Source organism: Triturus cristatus, chromosome 12, assembly GCF_964204655.1.
Source record: "Triturus cristatus chromosome 12, aTriCri1.1, whole genome shotgun sequence".
Taxonomy (NCBI): Eukaryota; Metazoa; Chordata; class Amphibia; order Caudata; family Salamandridae; genus Triturus; species Triturus cristatus.
Genome location: NC_140595.1, coordinates 136,057,510 through 136,070,691, shown reverse-complemented (window position 1 = coordinate 136,070,691; position 13,182 = coordinate 136,057,510). Strand labels below are relative to the sequence as shown.

Genomic DNA, 13,182 nt, shown 5'->3' with positions numbered 1-13,182 from the left:
GTTCTCCACCCCTTACCACCCCCAGACTAACGGACTTGTAGAGCGCTTCAATAAGACATTGAAGGGAATGATCCGAAGCATGCCAGAAGGCTTGAGGCGTAAATGGGACGTCCTCCTCCCCTGCTTGTTATTCTCCTACCGGGAGGTCCCGCAGAAGGGAGTCGGGTTCAGCCCGTTTGAGTTGCTCTATGGCCATCCCGTTAGGGGTCCCCTCAGCTTGGTTAAGGAGGGGTGGCAGAAGACTTCGCAGAAGCTTACCCGTGACATTGTCAGCTACATGCTGGCGTTCCGAAGCCAGATGGCCAAGCTGTGGAAGGCGGCCTCAGAGAACCTGGAGGCTAGCCAGACCGTTATGAAGGAGTGGTATGACCGCAACGCTCGGACGGTCGAGTTGGACGTTGGACAGAAGGTGTGGGTTATGGAACCTGGGGAGCTTTGTGCCCTCCAGGACCGGTGGACTGGCCCGTACGACATTGTGGAGCGGCGAGGCCAGACCACGTACGTTGTGGATTTGAAAAACCCCCCGTCAGCCCCTCAGGGTGCTCCACGTCAACCGCCTGAAGCCGCACCATGAGCGATCAGAGCTTGCTCTCCTTATGGTGACGGACGGGAGCGAAGAGGAAGAGAGTGAAGCTCTTCCTGACCTTCTAGCGGTACAGGAGAAGGATGGTTCGGTGGAAGGTGTAGTCCTCTCCCCATCCTTGACCCCAGAGCAACAGAGGGACTGTCACCATGTCCTGGGACAGTACGTCTCGTTGTTCTCCCTCACGCCTGGAATCACTCATCTGTGTACCCATGATGTGGACACAGGGGACAGCCCCCCGGTAAAGAACAAGTCTTACCGGCTCTCTGACCGAGTGAAGGATAGCATCCAGCGTGAGGTGGCAAAGATGCTGGAGCTGGGGGTGATAGAACCTTCTAGCAGCCCGTGGGCTAGTCCAGTGGTGTTGGTGCCGAAAGCGGCCCCACCGGGTACGACGCCGGAGGTTCGGTTCTGTGTGGACGACCGGGGGTTGAACTCTGTCACGAAGACAGACGCTCACCCCATCCCACGTGAGGACGAGCTGGTGGACCAGCTGGGAGCAGCCCGGTACCTCAGCACCATTGATCTGACATCCGGATATTGGCAGATTGCCATGGCCGATGGAGCAAGGGAGAAGACAGCGTTCTCCACCCCGAGGGCCACAACCAGTTCAGAGTGATGCCCTTTGGGCTCAAAAATGCTCCGGCCACATTCCAGCGGTTAGTGAATCAGGTACTATCTGGTCTGGAGTCCTTCTCAGCGGCCTACCTGGATGACATAGCCGTCTTCAGTAGCACCTGGGAGGACCATCTGCAGCACCTCCAGGAGGTATTGCAGGCGCTGCAACGCGCTGGTCTAACAGTTAAAGCCAACAAGTGCCAGATTGGACAGGGATCTGTCGTGTACCTGGGACACCTGGTGGGCGGAGGTAAGGTGCAACCCCTCCAGGCCAAAATAGAAACCATCTTGGCTTGGGAGCCCCCCAAGACCCAAACAGAGGTCCGAGCTTTCCTCGGCCTCACTGGGTATTACCGCCGGTTCGTCAAGGGATATGGTACCATCGTAACCCCCTTGACGGAATTGACCTCGAAGAAGCAACCTCGCAAGGTTGTATGGACAGCTGCTTGCCAAGAAGCCTTTGACACGCTGAAACATGCGATGTGTACCGCTCCAGTCCTAGCAACACCAGATTTCAGCAAGGAGTTCATTGTGCAGACAGACGCCTCAGAGCACGGCATAGGTGCGGTGCTCTCGCAACTCAACACCGAGGGCCAAGATCAACCAGTGGCCTTCATATCCAGAAGACTCCTCCCTTGGGAACGGCTATGGAGCACCATTGAGAGAGAAGCCTTCGCGGTGGTCTGGGCTCTGAAGAATTTGAGGCCATATCTCTTTGGAACTCACTTCCTTATTCAGACCGACCACCGCCCCCTTCGGTGGCTCATGCAGATGAGAGGCGAAAACCCTAAGTTGTTGAGGTGGTCCATTTCCCTACAGGGCATGGATTTTCGGGTGGAACATCGGCCCGGAGTTGACCACGCCAATGCTCACGGTCTCTGTCTCTCCAGGTTTTTCCGCCTTAGCGATGAGAACTCCCTAGAGGTTGGGTAGCTCTCCCCTCTTTTGGCTGGGGGGGGGGGGGGGGGCGCGTGTTAGACCTGTCAGCCCTAGGGTGGTCTCCCCTTCTATTTTTGATCGTGCCTCATTTTTTCCACCCTCATTTTTATGTTGGACTAGGTCTCCGGGCGCCTTTTCATTGCCAATCAGTGTTAAGGTGCAGGTGTTCCCTTCTCCCAAGATGGCTGCCACAGACCCCTGCTACTGCAGAGTGGTATTTATTAGTAGCACCCTAGCTGCCAGGAGCTGGCTGGAACCCCACAACAATGTTGCGACACCAGTCCGCCTTTTTGTCCCATAGGTAGAGTGGGGAAGCTCCTGGAATGTGCTGGAACCTTCTAGAAGGGAGGTGTGGTTTTACTTTTGCCGCCTTGGCTAGAGGTCACCTGACCTAGGGCTACTTAAGTGAGGGAGGGAACTTTTTGTAGTTAGTTGGCCAGTGGGGTAAAGCAGAGCTGGAGAATCCACGCAGGAGTGTAGGCGGTAGGGCCTAGCCAGGGACTTATGCCTCTGAGAGTGACAGGATTTAGGTGCTGCCTCTTAAGTGAGTGAGGGATCCTGCGAAACCCACTGATCTTGCCCAGCAGTAGGAGGACCCAGGGAACCTCTGCCCAGCCTGACTAGGAAGGACCTAGTCGCCAACTCACTCCCTACCCCCCTGTAACAGAACCCCTTAAGGGCGCCAGATACATCTACGCCATCAAGACTTCCTAGAGCAACTGATTGCAGGAACTGAATGCTGAGACTGCGTGTCCAGACTGAATATTGAAACTACATGCCAAGCTGATTGTGGAATCGCTGAGGATCAACCAGGTCTTAGCGCTGTGACCCCTGCGCTCCCTGACCTGGCCTGGGATCCCCAGCAGCGTGCTCCGTTGAGCGCGGAGCTCCCCTGCTTAATTTGAGCCCCCCCTGTGGTGTGGAGGCTGAAGCACGCTCACCGCTGCAGCCCGGAGGCCGGAAGAGTGCCCCCTCATCGTCGCGAGGCCCGAGGAGAAGCCCGGGGCCCCGTCGCTGCCGTCGCAGCTGTGGTGAAGGTGCGTGAGGCCGTGGCCGGCCCCCGTCGCAACAGGATCGCCTGCGGACTTCGGAGCCGGTGTGGACGCCTCCTGACGTCGAGAGCAAGGTAAGCCCGGAGGCTTGGGACTGACCCCGGTGCGCCCCCTACAGGCTGGGAGCCACACCGCACCCTGAGCCCGGGTTCCCTCTCCGTGGGAGTCCCCTGGTCACCACGACAGAGAGACCCCTCCGAGGGATTCGCCCCTTGTTCCCCACTGACTGTTCAGAAGCTTGGTGCCCCACGGACTGCACCGAAGAGACCCTTGAAGCGTGCTTCGCTGCTTACGAGTAACGCTATGTGCGCAGGGTCCACTCTGAAATATTCCCAGCTTCGCTGCTTACGAGTAATGCTATGTGCGCAGGGCCCCGCTCTGAAATATTAACTGTGTTGCCGAGTACGAGTAACGCTATGTGCGCAGGGTCCGCTCTGAGAGATTACACCCTTTTCTAATTACGAGTAACGCTATGTGTACAGGTTCTGCTCTTGAATGTCACATGCTTCGTGATTACGAGTAACGCTTTGTTTGCAGGTTCTGCTCTTGAATGTAACATGCTTCGTGATTACGAGTAACGCTTTGTTTGCAGGTTCTGCTCTTGAATGTCACATGCTTCATGATTACTAGTAACACTTTGTTTGCAGGCGCTGATCTGAAAGGTTACATGCTTCATTATTACGAGTACCGCTATGGTGGTAGGCTCCGCTCACAGGAGTTCACTACGCCCTTGCTACGAGTAGCGTTATGATCACAGGCCCGGCTCAGTTGTCCAATACTATTGGTAGTCGCCCCCTGAGGCGCCCAGGTTACTAGGGACCCACGAAGTCTGCCGGGATAATTCCCGAACTGCATGTATAATTCCTGAACTGCATGTGTAATTCCTGAACTGCATGTGTAATTCCTGAACTGCATGTGTAATTCCTGAACTGCATTTATCTTTAACTGTTGGATAAACTTGAGTATTTGCATAAATAATACAGTGTGGCGTCCCTTATTGTGTGTGTTCGCCGTTCCATGAGAGGTGCGTGTTGTATGGTTGCTTTACACACAGGCCTTTGGGTGCCCAGCCGCTCGTGTCACGTTACCGCCATAGGGACTGGAGACCCCGGTTCCTACAATGACGATTCTAGTCCACTCACGCTGAACACCATTGTGCCGCACAAACCGCCTCCTATGGCTAGGTCTGAATTGAACAAAATTCACTGCACCACGAAAGCGCGGCATATGCTGGGAGCACGGGCCTGTAAAGAACCACTATACTTCCCAGCACTTTCCTTGCTGCAACACCCTGCCACCACGAGCACTAGAGATCCTTGGCAGGGTAGGTTTAAATACCATGGTGGATATCTGGGGGGGACATTTTTTGCTTAAGAAGTAATATCGCATAAACAACAGCATACCCCGTTGCCAATGTTGATTTATTTTCACCTCTGGGCTGCTATTTGGAAGCTGTACCCACAGTTCCTGCAGCAACCCCCTATGCTCAAGGTACTTACATGTCTTACTGAATAGTGACACATGCAGGGGACTGATTACTAAGTTGTATGCCTCAGTACAAAATGATAGGCCCCCAGCCCGAACTTGACATGCTTAATCCTAATTGTAACCTACATATAATTAATTTCAAATATTGCCACCAAATGTATTATACACTGGCGAAGTTGCAGAAATTGGGTTGCTAGAGGAGGACTCATATTTGAGGTGTGGGGCACTTGATGCTGAATTCCTGCATTTGGCATGGTTCTGTCCCTCCATACAACGGTTTTGGATACAAATCGCAGGTCTCCTGATGGACATGGTGCTGGAGCCAGTGCCATATCGCCCACAACTATGCCTACTGGACCTGGTCAAGGACCTGCAGCCAGCGCATGCCAGACTCACTGCAGTGGCAATATTGTGGGCCTATAGGAGGGTGGTGATGCATTGGGGCAAACGGTGACTACCAACCACAAAGAAATGGCTATCGGACATGGTATACTGCAAGGAGGAGTTGGAACTGTTTGCTGAGGAGCTACCAATGCCCTTGCGGCTAAAGACATATGGTGGCCTTTGACCACTTATTTGCTGACCACCCCGGGCCTCGCCTAGGGATGTGAAGGATGTATGCGCCTTCCTACACTGGTTCAAACTGTAAAAACATGTGTTTGTAAAAACATGTGTTTGAGCGACATATATACAGATGTACAGATTATGTACTCCATCTGCTAAGATTGGCATTTTTGGGGTTGTTATATTATTTGCATTTCAAATGCATACTGCATGAAATGCCAGTAAAATAATAATATATATATTTTTTTTAATGGAGGGATGCGCTTTCCCAACCCAACTGCCTGTCGAGCATATAGGCCTTGTACACTTGAATGATTGGTTAAACATATCAGGGCGTCTGAGATGTACAGACACTTACGGAGAACTTCGAGACTGAAACTTATACTACATAACTGCCATTACTATCTGGTTACCCAAATTATACTCCTGAATGTATATATTTATATGTTGCAACACTTAATAAAGAACTACTGGGAAAAAAATGAAAGAGAGTGGCCAGTCATCACAGGACTTCCCTGATGTTAAAATATTGAATGCAATGCGGAATAGGTTCACGGGTCATCCCTTGGAAGCAAGTATGTTTATGGCGCTATGCTAAATGCATCAAAGGAGCTGACTTGAAGAAGGAGAATGACATACACTTTTAGACCCGCATTTAAAAAAAGAAGCACAGATTAAATGTGAAGTAAAATATTGCAAATATTGAAAAGAATCCAGAAAAAATTGGTATGCTTAGCTTCTGTCAAATTTCTGGTTTACTATTTTAAGAAGTTCCCCATCAAAAAAAAGTAATGGAAGGTGTAGTTTAAGAAATTGGCCATGTTTTTTTTAAATCCTGATGTAGGCTACAGGTGGTGCTCTGAAAGGAATGTTCGTTAACAGAAACTTTTTTAATTTGGTTTCAGTACTTACCATTCACATTAGAAGAAATGCCTTCCGGCTCCTTTATTTTGACTTCCTCCAGCCTAAGAAGATACATTATATTTTACTTGCATGCAACAAGGAATTACGAGCAAATATTCTCAAGTGCTTAGAGTAGATCAAAAAACATAATTCTTACATTTGCTGGACACGCTTCACATCCTGAAAGAGAAATTTGAAGAATGGTTATCCATACTATTATTCCATACTTTACAATTTTCATTTTATGTGACTTTGAAATTTTCCATGATCATCCTTATGCCCGTTAGCGGAGTCTGAACCATCAGAAAGTACACTTGTGAGCAGAAATGCATTCAAGCCAGAGTCCACTAAATGAAGTATATTATTTTCACTTTTCATTGTTAGTATAATACCAAAGAAATCCAATGATCTTTATGTTTAGCATTTAATTTCATTTTCATCTGGCTTGCCTTGGAAAAGCTCTTAATTTTGTCCAATTGATAACCTTGTAAAATAAAATAAGTTCTCATCTTATGCACTTAGACTACTGTTATCAAATAATTTTTAGCATGCATTGGTCATGGGCAAATATACATAAACATGAGGTTCAATGAGCTTTTCACCGGTATTTTCAATGTAATACTGGCTATTTTAAATTTTGTATCATCCATTGTTTAACGTTAATTAATCCAAGACCAACCACCGGGAAACATAATATGTAGCACTCTATGAAGGATTCTGAATTGATGTTCTAGATATATCGCAATAGTGCCATATGCATTATTGAATGTGAGTCAAGACTGCATTATTGGATATATTCATTATGTTGTGTGTATAGTGGAATTATCAACCCTGATAACAGCCTTCGAAGAGTAAAATGAGGCAGAGGTGTGTTAGAATACCAATAACAAAATATCTCCGCAGAGGAAGGTCCAGAATGTCGATACACAATATCATGAAGGTGAGTATCTTTAGGTAATTATAGATTTTCTGTTTTTAACTCCATGTAATATATGCATTGTTAGGGTATGTATATATGAGTTAAGGATAGTAAATCTATAGTTACCAATAAGCATTTATCCTCCTGATGCTGTGGTGGTCAATAATCTGTATTTGTTATTTTTGATGAATGATATTTAAAGTTTGATACTTGGACAGAACAACTAATTAGGCACATTAACATAAGTGTTTTATGAAATGTGACCTTTTCTTTTAAACTGTACCCTCAGAAACTTTATTTCACACACAACTTCTATTAGAAATGACCTATTTTGGAGGCTTATTTATTTGGTGTCTTATAATCATTCTCCACCAAAATATCTGAAGAAAACATGTGGGCAACAAAATACTGTCTGGCAAATTTGCAACAGGCTGGTCATGGGAGAGCAAAGTCACGCGGAGGGTTTCAAAAGTGTGCATTTCCATTCTACTTCATTTTTTGTGTTAACTCAAATTTGAGCAGTCTGCATTAGGCTTTCTTTGATGCATCTTGCTGGGTGGAAACACATTCATTCAGTGTTTATTAAAATAATTAAAATATAAATGTAGAAACATAAACAAGCCTTCTTATTGGGTGAACTTTCAAATTGTTCATCAATCAACAGTATTTTGAGTCCCTGATCCAGTAAGAAAATTACGAGAGCAGCTATTTGCTTCCCTTGTTCATATTCTCTAATGGTGCAAGTGCTCATAAACAATGTGAGAATTTAAAAAAAGGATTTGAATGAATTCCAAAAAGGAGAGCTGCAAAGAAGCAACTAGCTTTGGACTTAGTGTGTTATTTATGAGTAATCAGAACAGAACGCAATGTTCTACATTTTATTTCATTACTTTGGAATACGCTGACTTGAGTCTGGTAGCCATTTCATAGTGCTAGTGACAGTCTTAACAGTTCTTGTTTGGTCGTGCACCGCCCAATTCGTGGAGCACATACAGAAAGATTTTCTCAGTGCAAAGGAGACAACCTTCTCAGGGAAGCTCTTATCAGCTGGGGTTATATGCAGGTCTGTGAAACCGCATCCTGGCTCCTGAAAATAAAGACATACCTTTGGTGTTTTATGCTATGGTTAGAAAGTCATACTTTTGTACTGTTCACCCCCATTTTTTGCTGACTGGTACTGATGTTAAATGACTGACTGTGCCATAGGCTCCGATAACCAGGCCCAGGGCTATGCTGCGTTTGAAAAGGTACATGTGATTGGGTACACTTACCATTGGTAATCACAGGCCCCTGTACATCCCTAGCATATAACAGAGCCTGGGGGATTCATTCTACCTGTAAGTCCCTAGTAGATAATAGAGCATGAAGGCTTAGAGGCCCAGCAGATTTCTTGCACTTGCAAGTGTGCACTGCTGCATGTCTGCTGACCTTTTCAAGACAGCCCTGCCTTGCAGTCTGTCTTGAAAAGTAAATTCTCACAATTGGTACTGACAGACCCTATAAGTCCCTGGTATATAATAGGGCCAGGGGGTTCAAACTACCTATATGTTACTGGTTTATAATAAGGCATGGAGGTTTAGAGGCCCAGCAGATTTCCTGCACGTGCATGTGTGCACTACTGAGTGCCTGTATCATTTTAAAGGCAGCCTTGCTTTGCAGACAGTCTTTAAAAGTAAATTCAATGCAAATTCGACTTTCGTGGTATGGGCACTCTCAAACAGATAATCTACCTTATGTTTGCATATTAGTAAACCATAAGGACTCCCGTAGGTGTACCAGGGTTGGGGTGCCATGTAACTATAAACACAGACCTTATAAAGGATGTTTTATATGCCCTGATGAGGGGAAAAACGCCCATTTCATTTTTTCCCCTTGTAGCAACTTAGCTCCATAGGCTAACATTGCAATATTTTATTTAAGTACAACTTTTGTTAGGAAAGGAGTCAAATGCCATTCAAGGATTTAAATGATTGGTACTGACTAATTCAACAACCTGCCACCGTTGAATTTGTCATAACTAGTACAGAAAATACGTTATAAGACTTGCTTTTCTGTGATCCAAAATCCAGCCTTCTAGCAGTCTCCCATGATTGGTCAGCTATAACAGGCTTACCCAGGCTACTTTGATTAGGCGATAAGTGGCCTGGCCAGAGCAGAGGTTTTCTGATGGTTGGAGTTCTGCAGCTGCAAAGGCCAGGCAGGGGGATGGTTAATAAACCATGGGCTTCAATGAGAGGAGGACAGTTCTGGAATGCCAGGCCTACCTACCCCACATCCTGTACCCCCGCCAGATGGCAGGCTTAGGACAGGAATTTGCAGAGGTCAGGTGGAGGAGAGTCAATGGAAATGAGCCATGCTGTGGGTTGGTTTGGCTAGCTATTACTTCTGTGGAGAGAATTCATCCATGTTGGAGTTTGGAAGTGCAGTGTTTTGTGGGACAAAAAGATGACACACTTTGGCGGAAGTGATCATGCATTTGGGTAGCACCCAGCATCTCATTTGACAGAGGTGCCTTCCCCGCTTGTCGCTCCAGAACACGGACTAAATATGGGACAGCTGCATAGCCTCTCATATCTGCAGTATGAAAATAGAAGAAGGACTGCCCTGCTGGAATATGCACCTGCACCCACTCTGAGTGACTGCACCTGCTGCACAATCTGGTACTACAGCCTTAAGGACTTTGCCTTGCTTCAAGAAGGATTAAGGAATGGACTCCTTGAACTCTACAGGTTAACAGAGCCAACCTGCATCATCTCCACCAAGAGTCCCCAGCCTAGAGTGTGTCCAGTGGACTTTTAAGGAGTTGGCCTGGTGGATTGTGGGAATTGAAGTCCAGAAACCCCAGAGACATGTAGGAGATTCCAGACCTTTGGATAGGTGTTTTGGACCCTATGAAGCTACCAGGAGACCTTCTGGAAGGACTTCCAGAAGTTTAGAGAACTTTTGAGAAAAAGCTCCATAAGGTGACCGGCTTGACGACAAGAGTCAAGCCGGCCACATTCAAATTCGACCCGGCCTGGATTTCAGGTTCGTCCCGCTGAAAGCTATGGAACTCTTGACTTTCAGGATTTGGCCAGGGTCTCGCAAAAACTCAAGTCAGCAAACCCACACTGAATATGGCCGGATGAAGTGCTTTGCCTGATGTCGGAAGAAAAAGCTACAAAAATGTTTCCAAGTGTGAAAGGAATATTTTAAACGGGGCCTTCCACTTAGTGTATCTGACCAGAGTTTGTTCCCGGTCGGCCACAAAATTTGCTTTAGTCCTGATCAAGGGCGACCAGATATCCCAAGTGAGCGCTATATGTTTTTAGGCACTTTAAAGTGGTTAATCTTCAAAAAAAATCATATCTCCGGTTCCCTACATCAGATTTTTGTCGTTTCTGTGTCATTTTACAGATAAATATATTTCCTATTTTTATTAATTGGTGTGAGTTTTTTGTGTGTGTTGTGTCTTACTTATTTAATGTATTTTTTAATGCTTTACATACCTGTCTCCTAAATTAAGCCTGACTGCTCGCAGACAGCTACCAAGGATTGAGCAAGGGTCTAATTTAGTGAGACCTTTACTGGACCCTGTATTGTGTTGGTGGCTTATTGCTGGTGTTAGGTGCATACTTACCCCTACTAAAAACCCACTTTCCCAACAGTTATGTTATGCCAATTACATTTCTGCAGCCAATTTTGATGATATTATGTATGTTAATTTGATGATTTTACAGTATAAACTCAATAAAAAGTTTCACAAACGATGTTTAAAGTGTGACTGTAACCTAAAAGGTATCCTGCCACTGGGTAGGAGTCTAATTGCAACGTCATAGTATCAATAAACAACTAATGCAAATACAGCCAAGGTTCCAGGGTTGTCTTAAATAAGAGCAAATGTTGTATCATGTGCGAAGAGAGGGGGATTGAATTCCACAGAGAAGCTGCTCTAACTGAGAATGCTCTCCGCCCTAGTCTCAACCTACTAGAGGTAAGTATTTCTTTCAAAATATTTTAAATGTTTTATAATAAATGTAAAACATGGCAGATACAGGTCCTTTACAGCCGAGAGAAACGAAACGTTACATATCATATAAAACACATCAAACCCATCCAAATGCTTAGACCAAACTAATAACAGATTCATCCTGTATGTCATTTACAATCCCCATGATTATCAGGAAAACCTCTGCCACAAGGTTTGAGCACTTGAGTACCTGGGGTCCCCAGGTGGCACTTGTTATCACTGGATATCAAAATTAGTTTAGAGTGCACCCCATACACAATATCATGTTCAATCAAGTGCCCCACATTGTGGAATGCTTTTGGGGGTATCCCCTAGCCGTATATACTGTCCTTTCAAGATTGCGACAACAATCCTTGCCAATCCTCCATTTCTGCATGTTGGCAGGGGCCCAGCCCTTCACCTCCTTCCTATGTGTCTCATGGCTATCAAATAACCAAGGCCAATTAATGTGCAGTGTGCTATGGTGCCTCCCAGCTCTTCCATAATCCCCAGGAGAACCACCTTGGGTGTCAGATCAACGGGCATCCCCACCATAGCAGCCAGAAACTCCTGGACCAAAAAGTATGTATTTCAACTAGCATAACCACCGACAAATGCTATTTCTTCACCAGAGTGAAATGCATCAATTGTCCTTGCAGACATCAAGGTTCTTTACCATAAACAATCCTATGGACTGTGCATAATACTTAAAACCGATCCTCTAGACAATGGGTAATCAATGTAAAGTGTTCAAAATTGTAGAGCTCATTGCCAAGCTAATCTAAGAGCTGCATTCTGATCCATTGTAACCATTTTAGGAGCTCTGCAGAAGAAAAAAGGAAAAGAAAACTGCAGTAGTTCAGATGATTTAAAAACAGTGGCATGTACAACCAGAGTGTTTTCCATCACATTAGCTAGTCGGAAACTTGATTGTGCTGGTTCTAATATATATTAAAACATTGGAATGTTGGGAGCTCCATTGAAAACAATGGAGTGCTCCGGGCTTATAATGGCTGGTATAAGCCCGGAGCTCCAACATTCCAATGTTTTCTTTGTTCACAGCTCTGGCTGTGAACAAAGGCTTCAGGGGATTTGAATCCCCTCGCTCTCCCTGAAGGCTTCGTTTTATTTGTTAGAACATTCTGCCCTCTAGTGGCAGAATGTTCTAATAGCCTTATAGCCCTTCGTAGCTGGGCTATACCGGCTTTTAAAGTCCCTCTGCTTTGTTAAAGTCCCTCGCCTTCGGCTCGGGCCTTTAACGCTGCAGCGTGCCTTTAACAGCCGGTATAGCCCGCTACGGCGGGCTATAAGGCTATTATGATGCTCCACAAACTTAGACAACTGCCTACTGATGAATTTCTCCAAGATGTGTATTGTAAATGGCAGAAGGGATGTGGGTAAAAGCTGCTCGAAATGGCAGGGTCCGCACTGGTCTTTTTCAGCCGACGAACAACCAATGCAAAAAGAACTATTGATGGACAGAATGCAGAACAATGTCATACATTCACCCCAGTACAGAGATCTGGGCCTAAATCCATCGTTTTTTTTGCTCACCATGCCATTCCAGTTTGGACCCAGCCATCAGTCTTGACCCTGTGCCCAATGAGAACAGTCCAGCCCGAATTGGCAGGCCAGGTCCTCCCTGGACTGAAAACAAGCATCCTAGGACCGGTTTCGGGGTTTCACCCCTCTTCAGCCAGGATAGCTTTATTCCAGTGGCATGGAGAGCACGGGACTCACGTCTGAGCAAATCCGTCCCACTCGGGGTGAGAAATGCAAAAACAGTTGATGGACAGAATGCAGAATGTTTGGGACTTATTGGAGGAAACAGGAGGGGTTCTTGGCCCCCAAGGACCCCCAGCATCTAAGGGGACTTCATCCCCCAACCAGTAGTGTGCCAGGAGACACGTTTGCAGAGTAGTGGACAAAGGGAGCGGGCCTCCGACAAGCTCTCAGCAATCCAGCTGTTTGGGACTTACTGTAGGTAACAGGAGGGGTTCTTGGCCCCCAAGGACACTCGGCATCCAAGGGAACTTCATCCCCCAACCAGTAGTGCATCAGGAGGCGCAATTGCAGAGTGGTGGTGAAAGAGGACAGGCCTCCGATGAGCTCTCAGCAATCCCGCTGT

The 13,182-nt window shown here is 46.5% G+C and overlaps 1 protein-coding gene across 1 annotated transcript in view; it reads right to left on the bottom strand.

Moving 5' to 3' along the window:
* The window catches only part of LOC146772901 (uncharacterized), a 43,715-nt gene that overhangs the window by 15,157 nt on the left and 15,376 nt on the right, over positions 1-13,182 (bottom strand). The window contains exons 2-3 of the mRNA XM_085639250.1: positions 6,305-6,327; positions 6,157-6,209 (exon numbers count right to left, since the gene is read on the bottom strand). Coding sequence (XP_085495376.1) covers positions 6,157-6,209; positions 6,305-6,327 — 76 coding nt within the window. The remainder of the gene's footprint in view (positions 1-6,156; positions 6,210-6,304; positions 6,328-13,182) is intronic.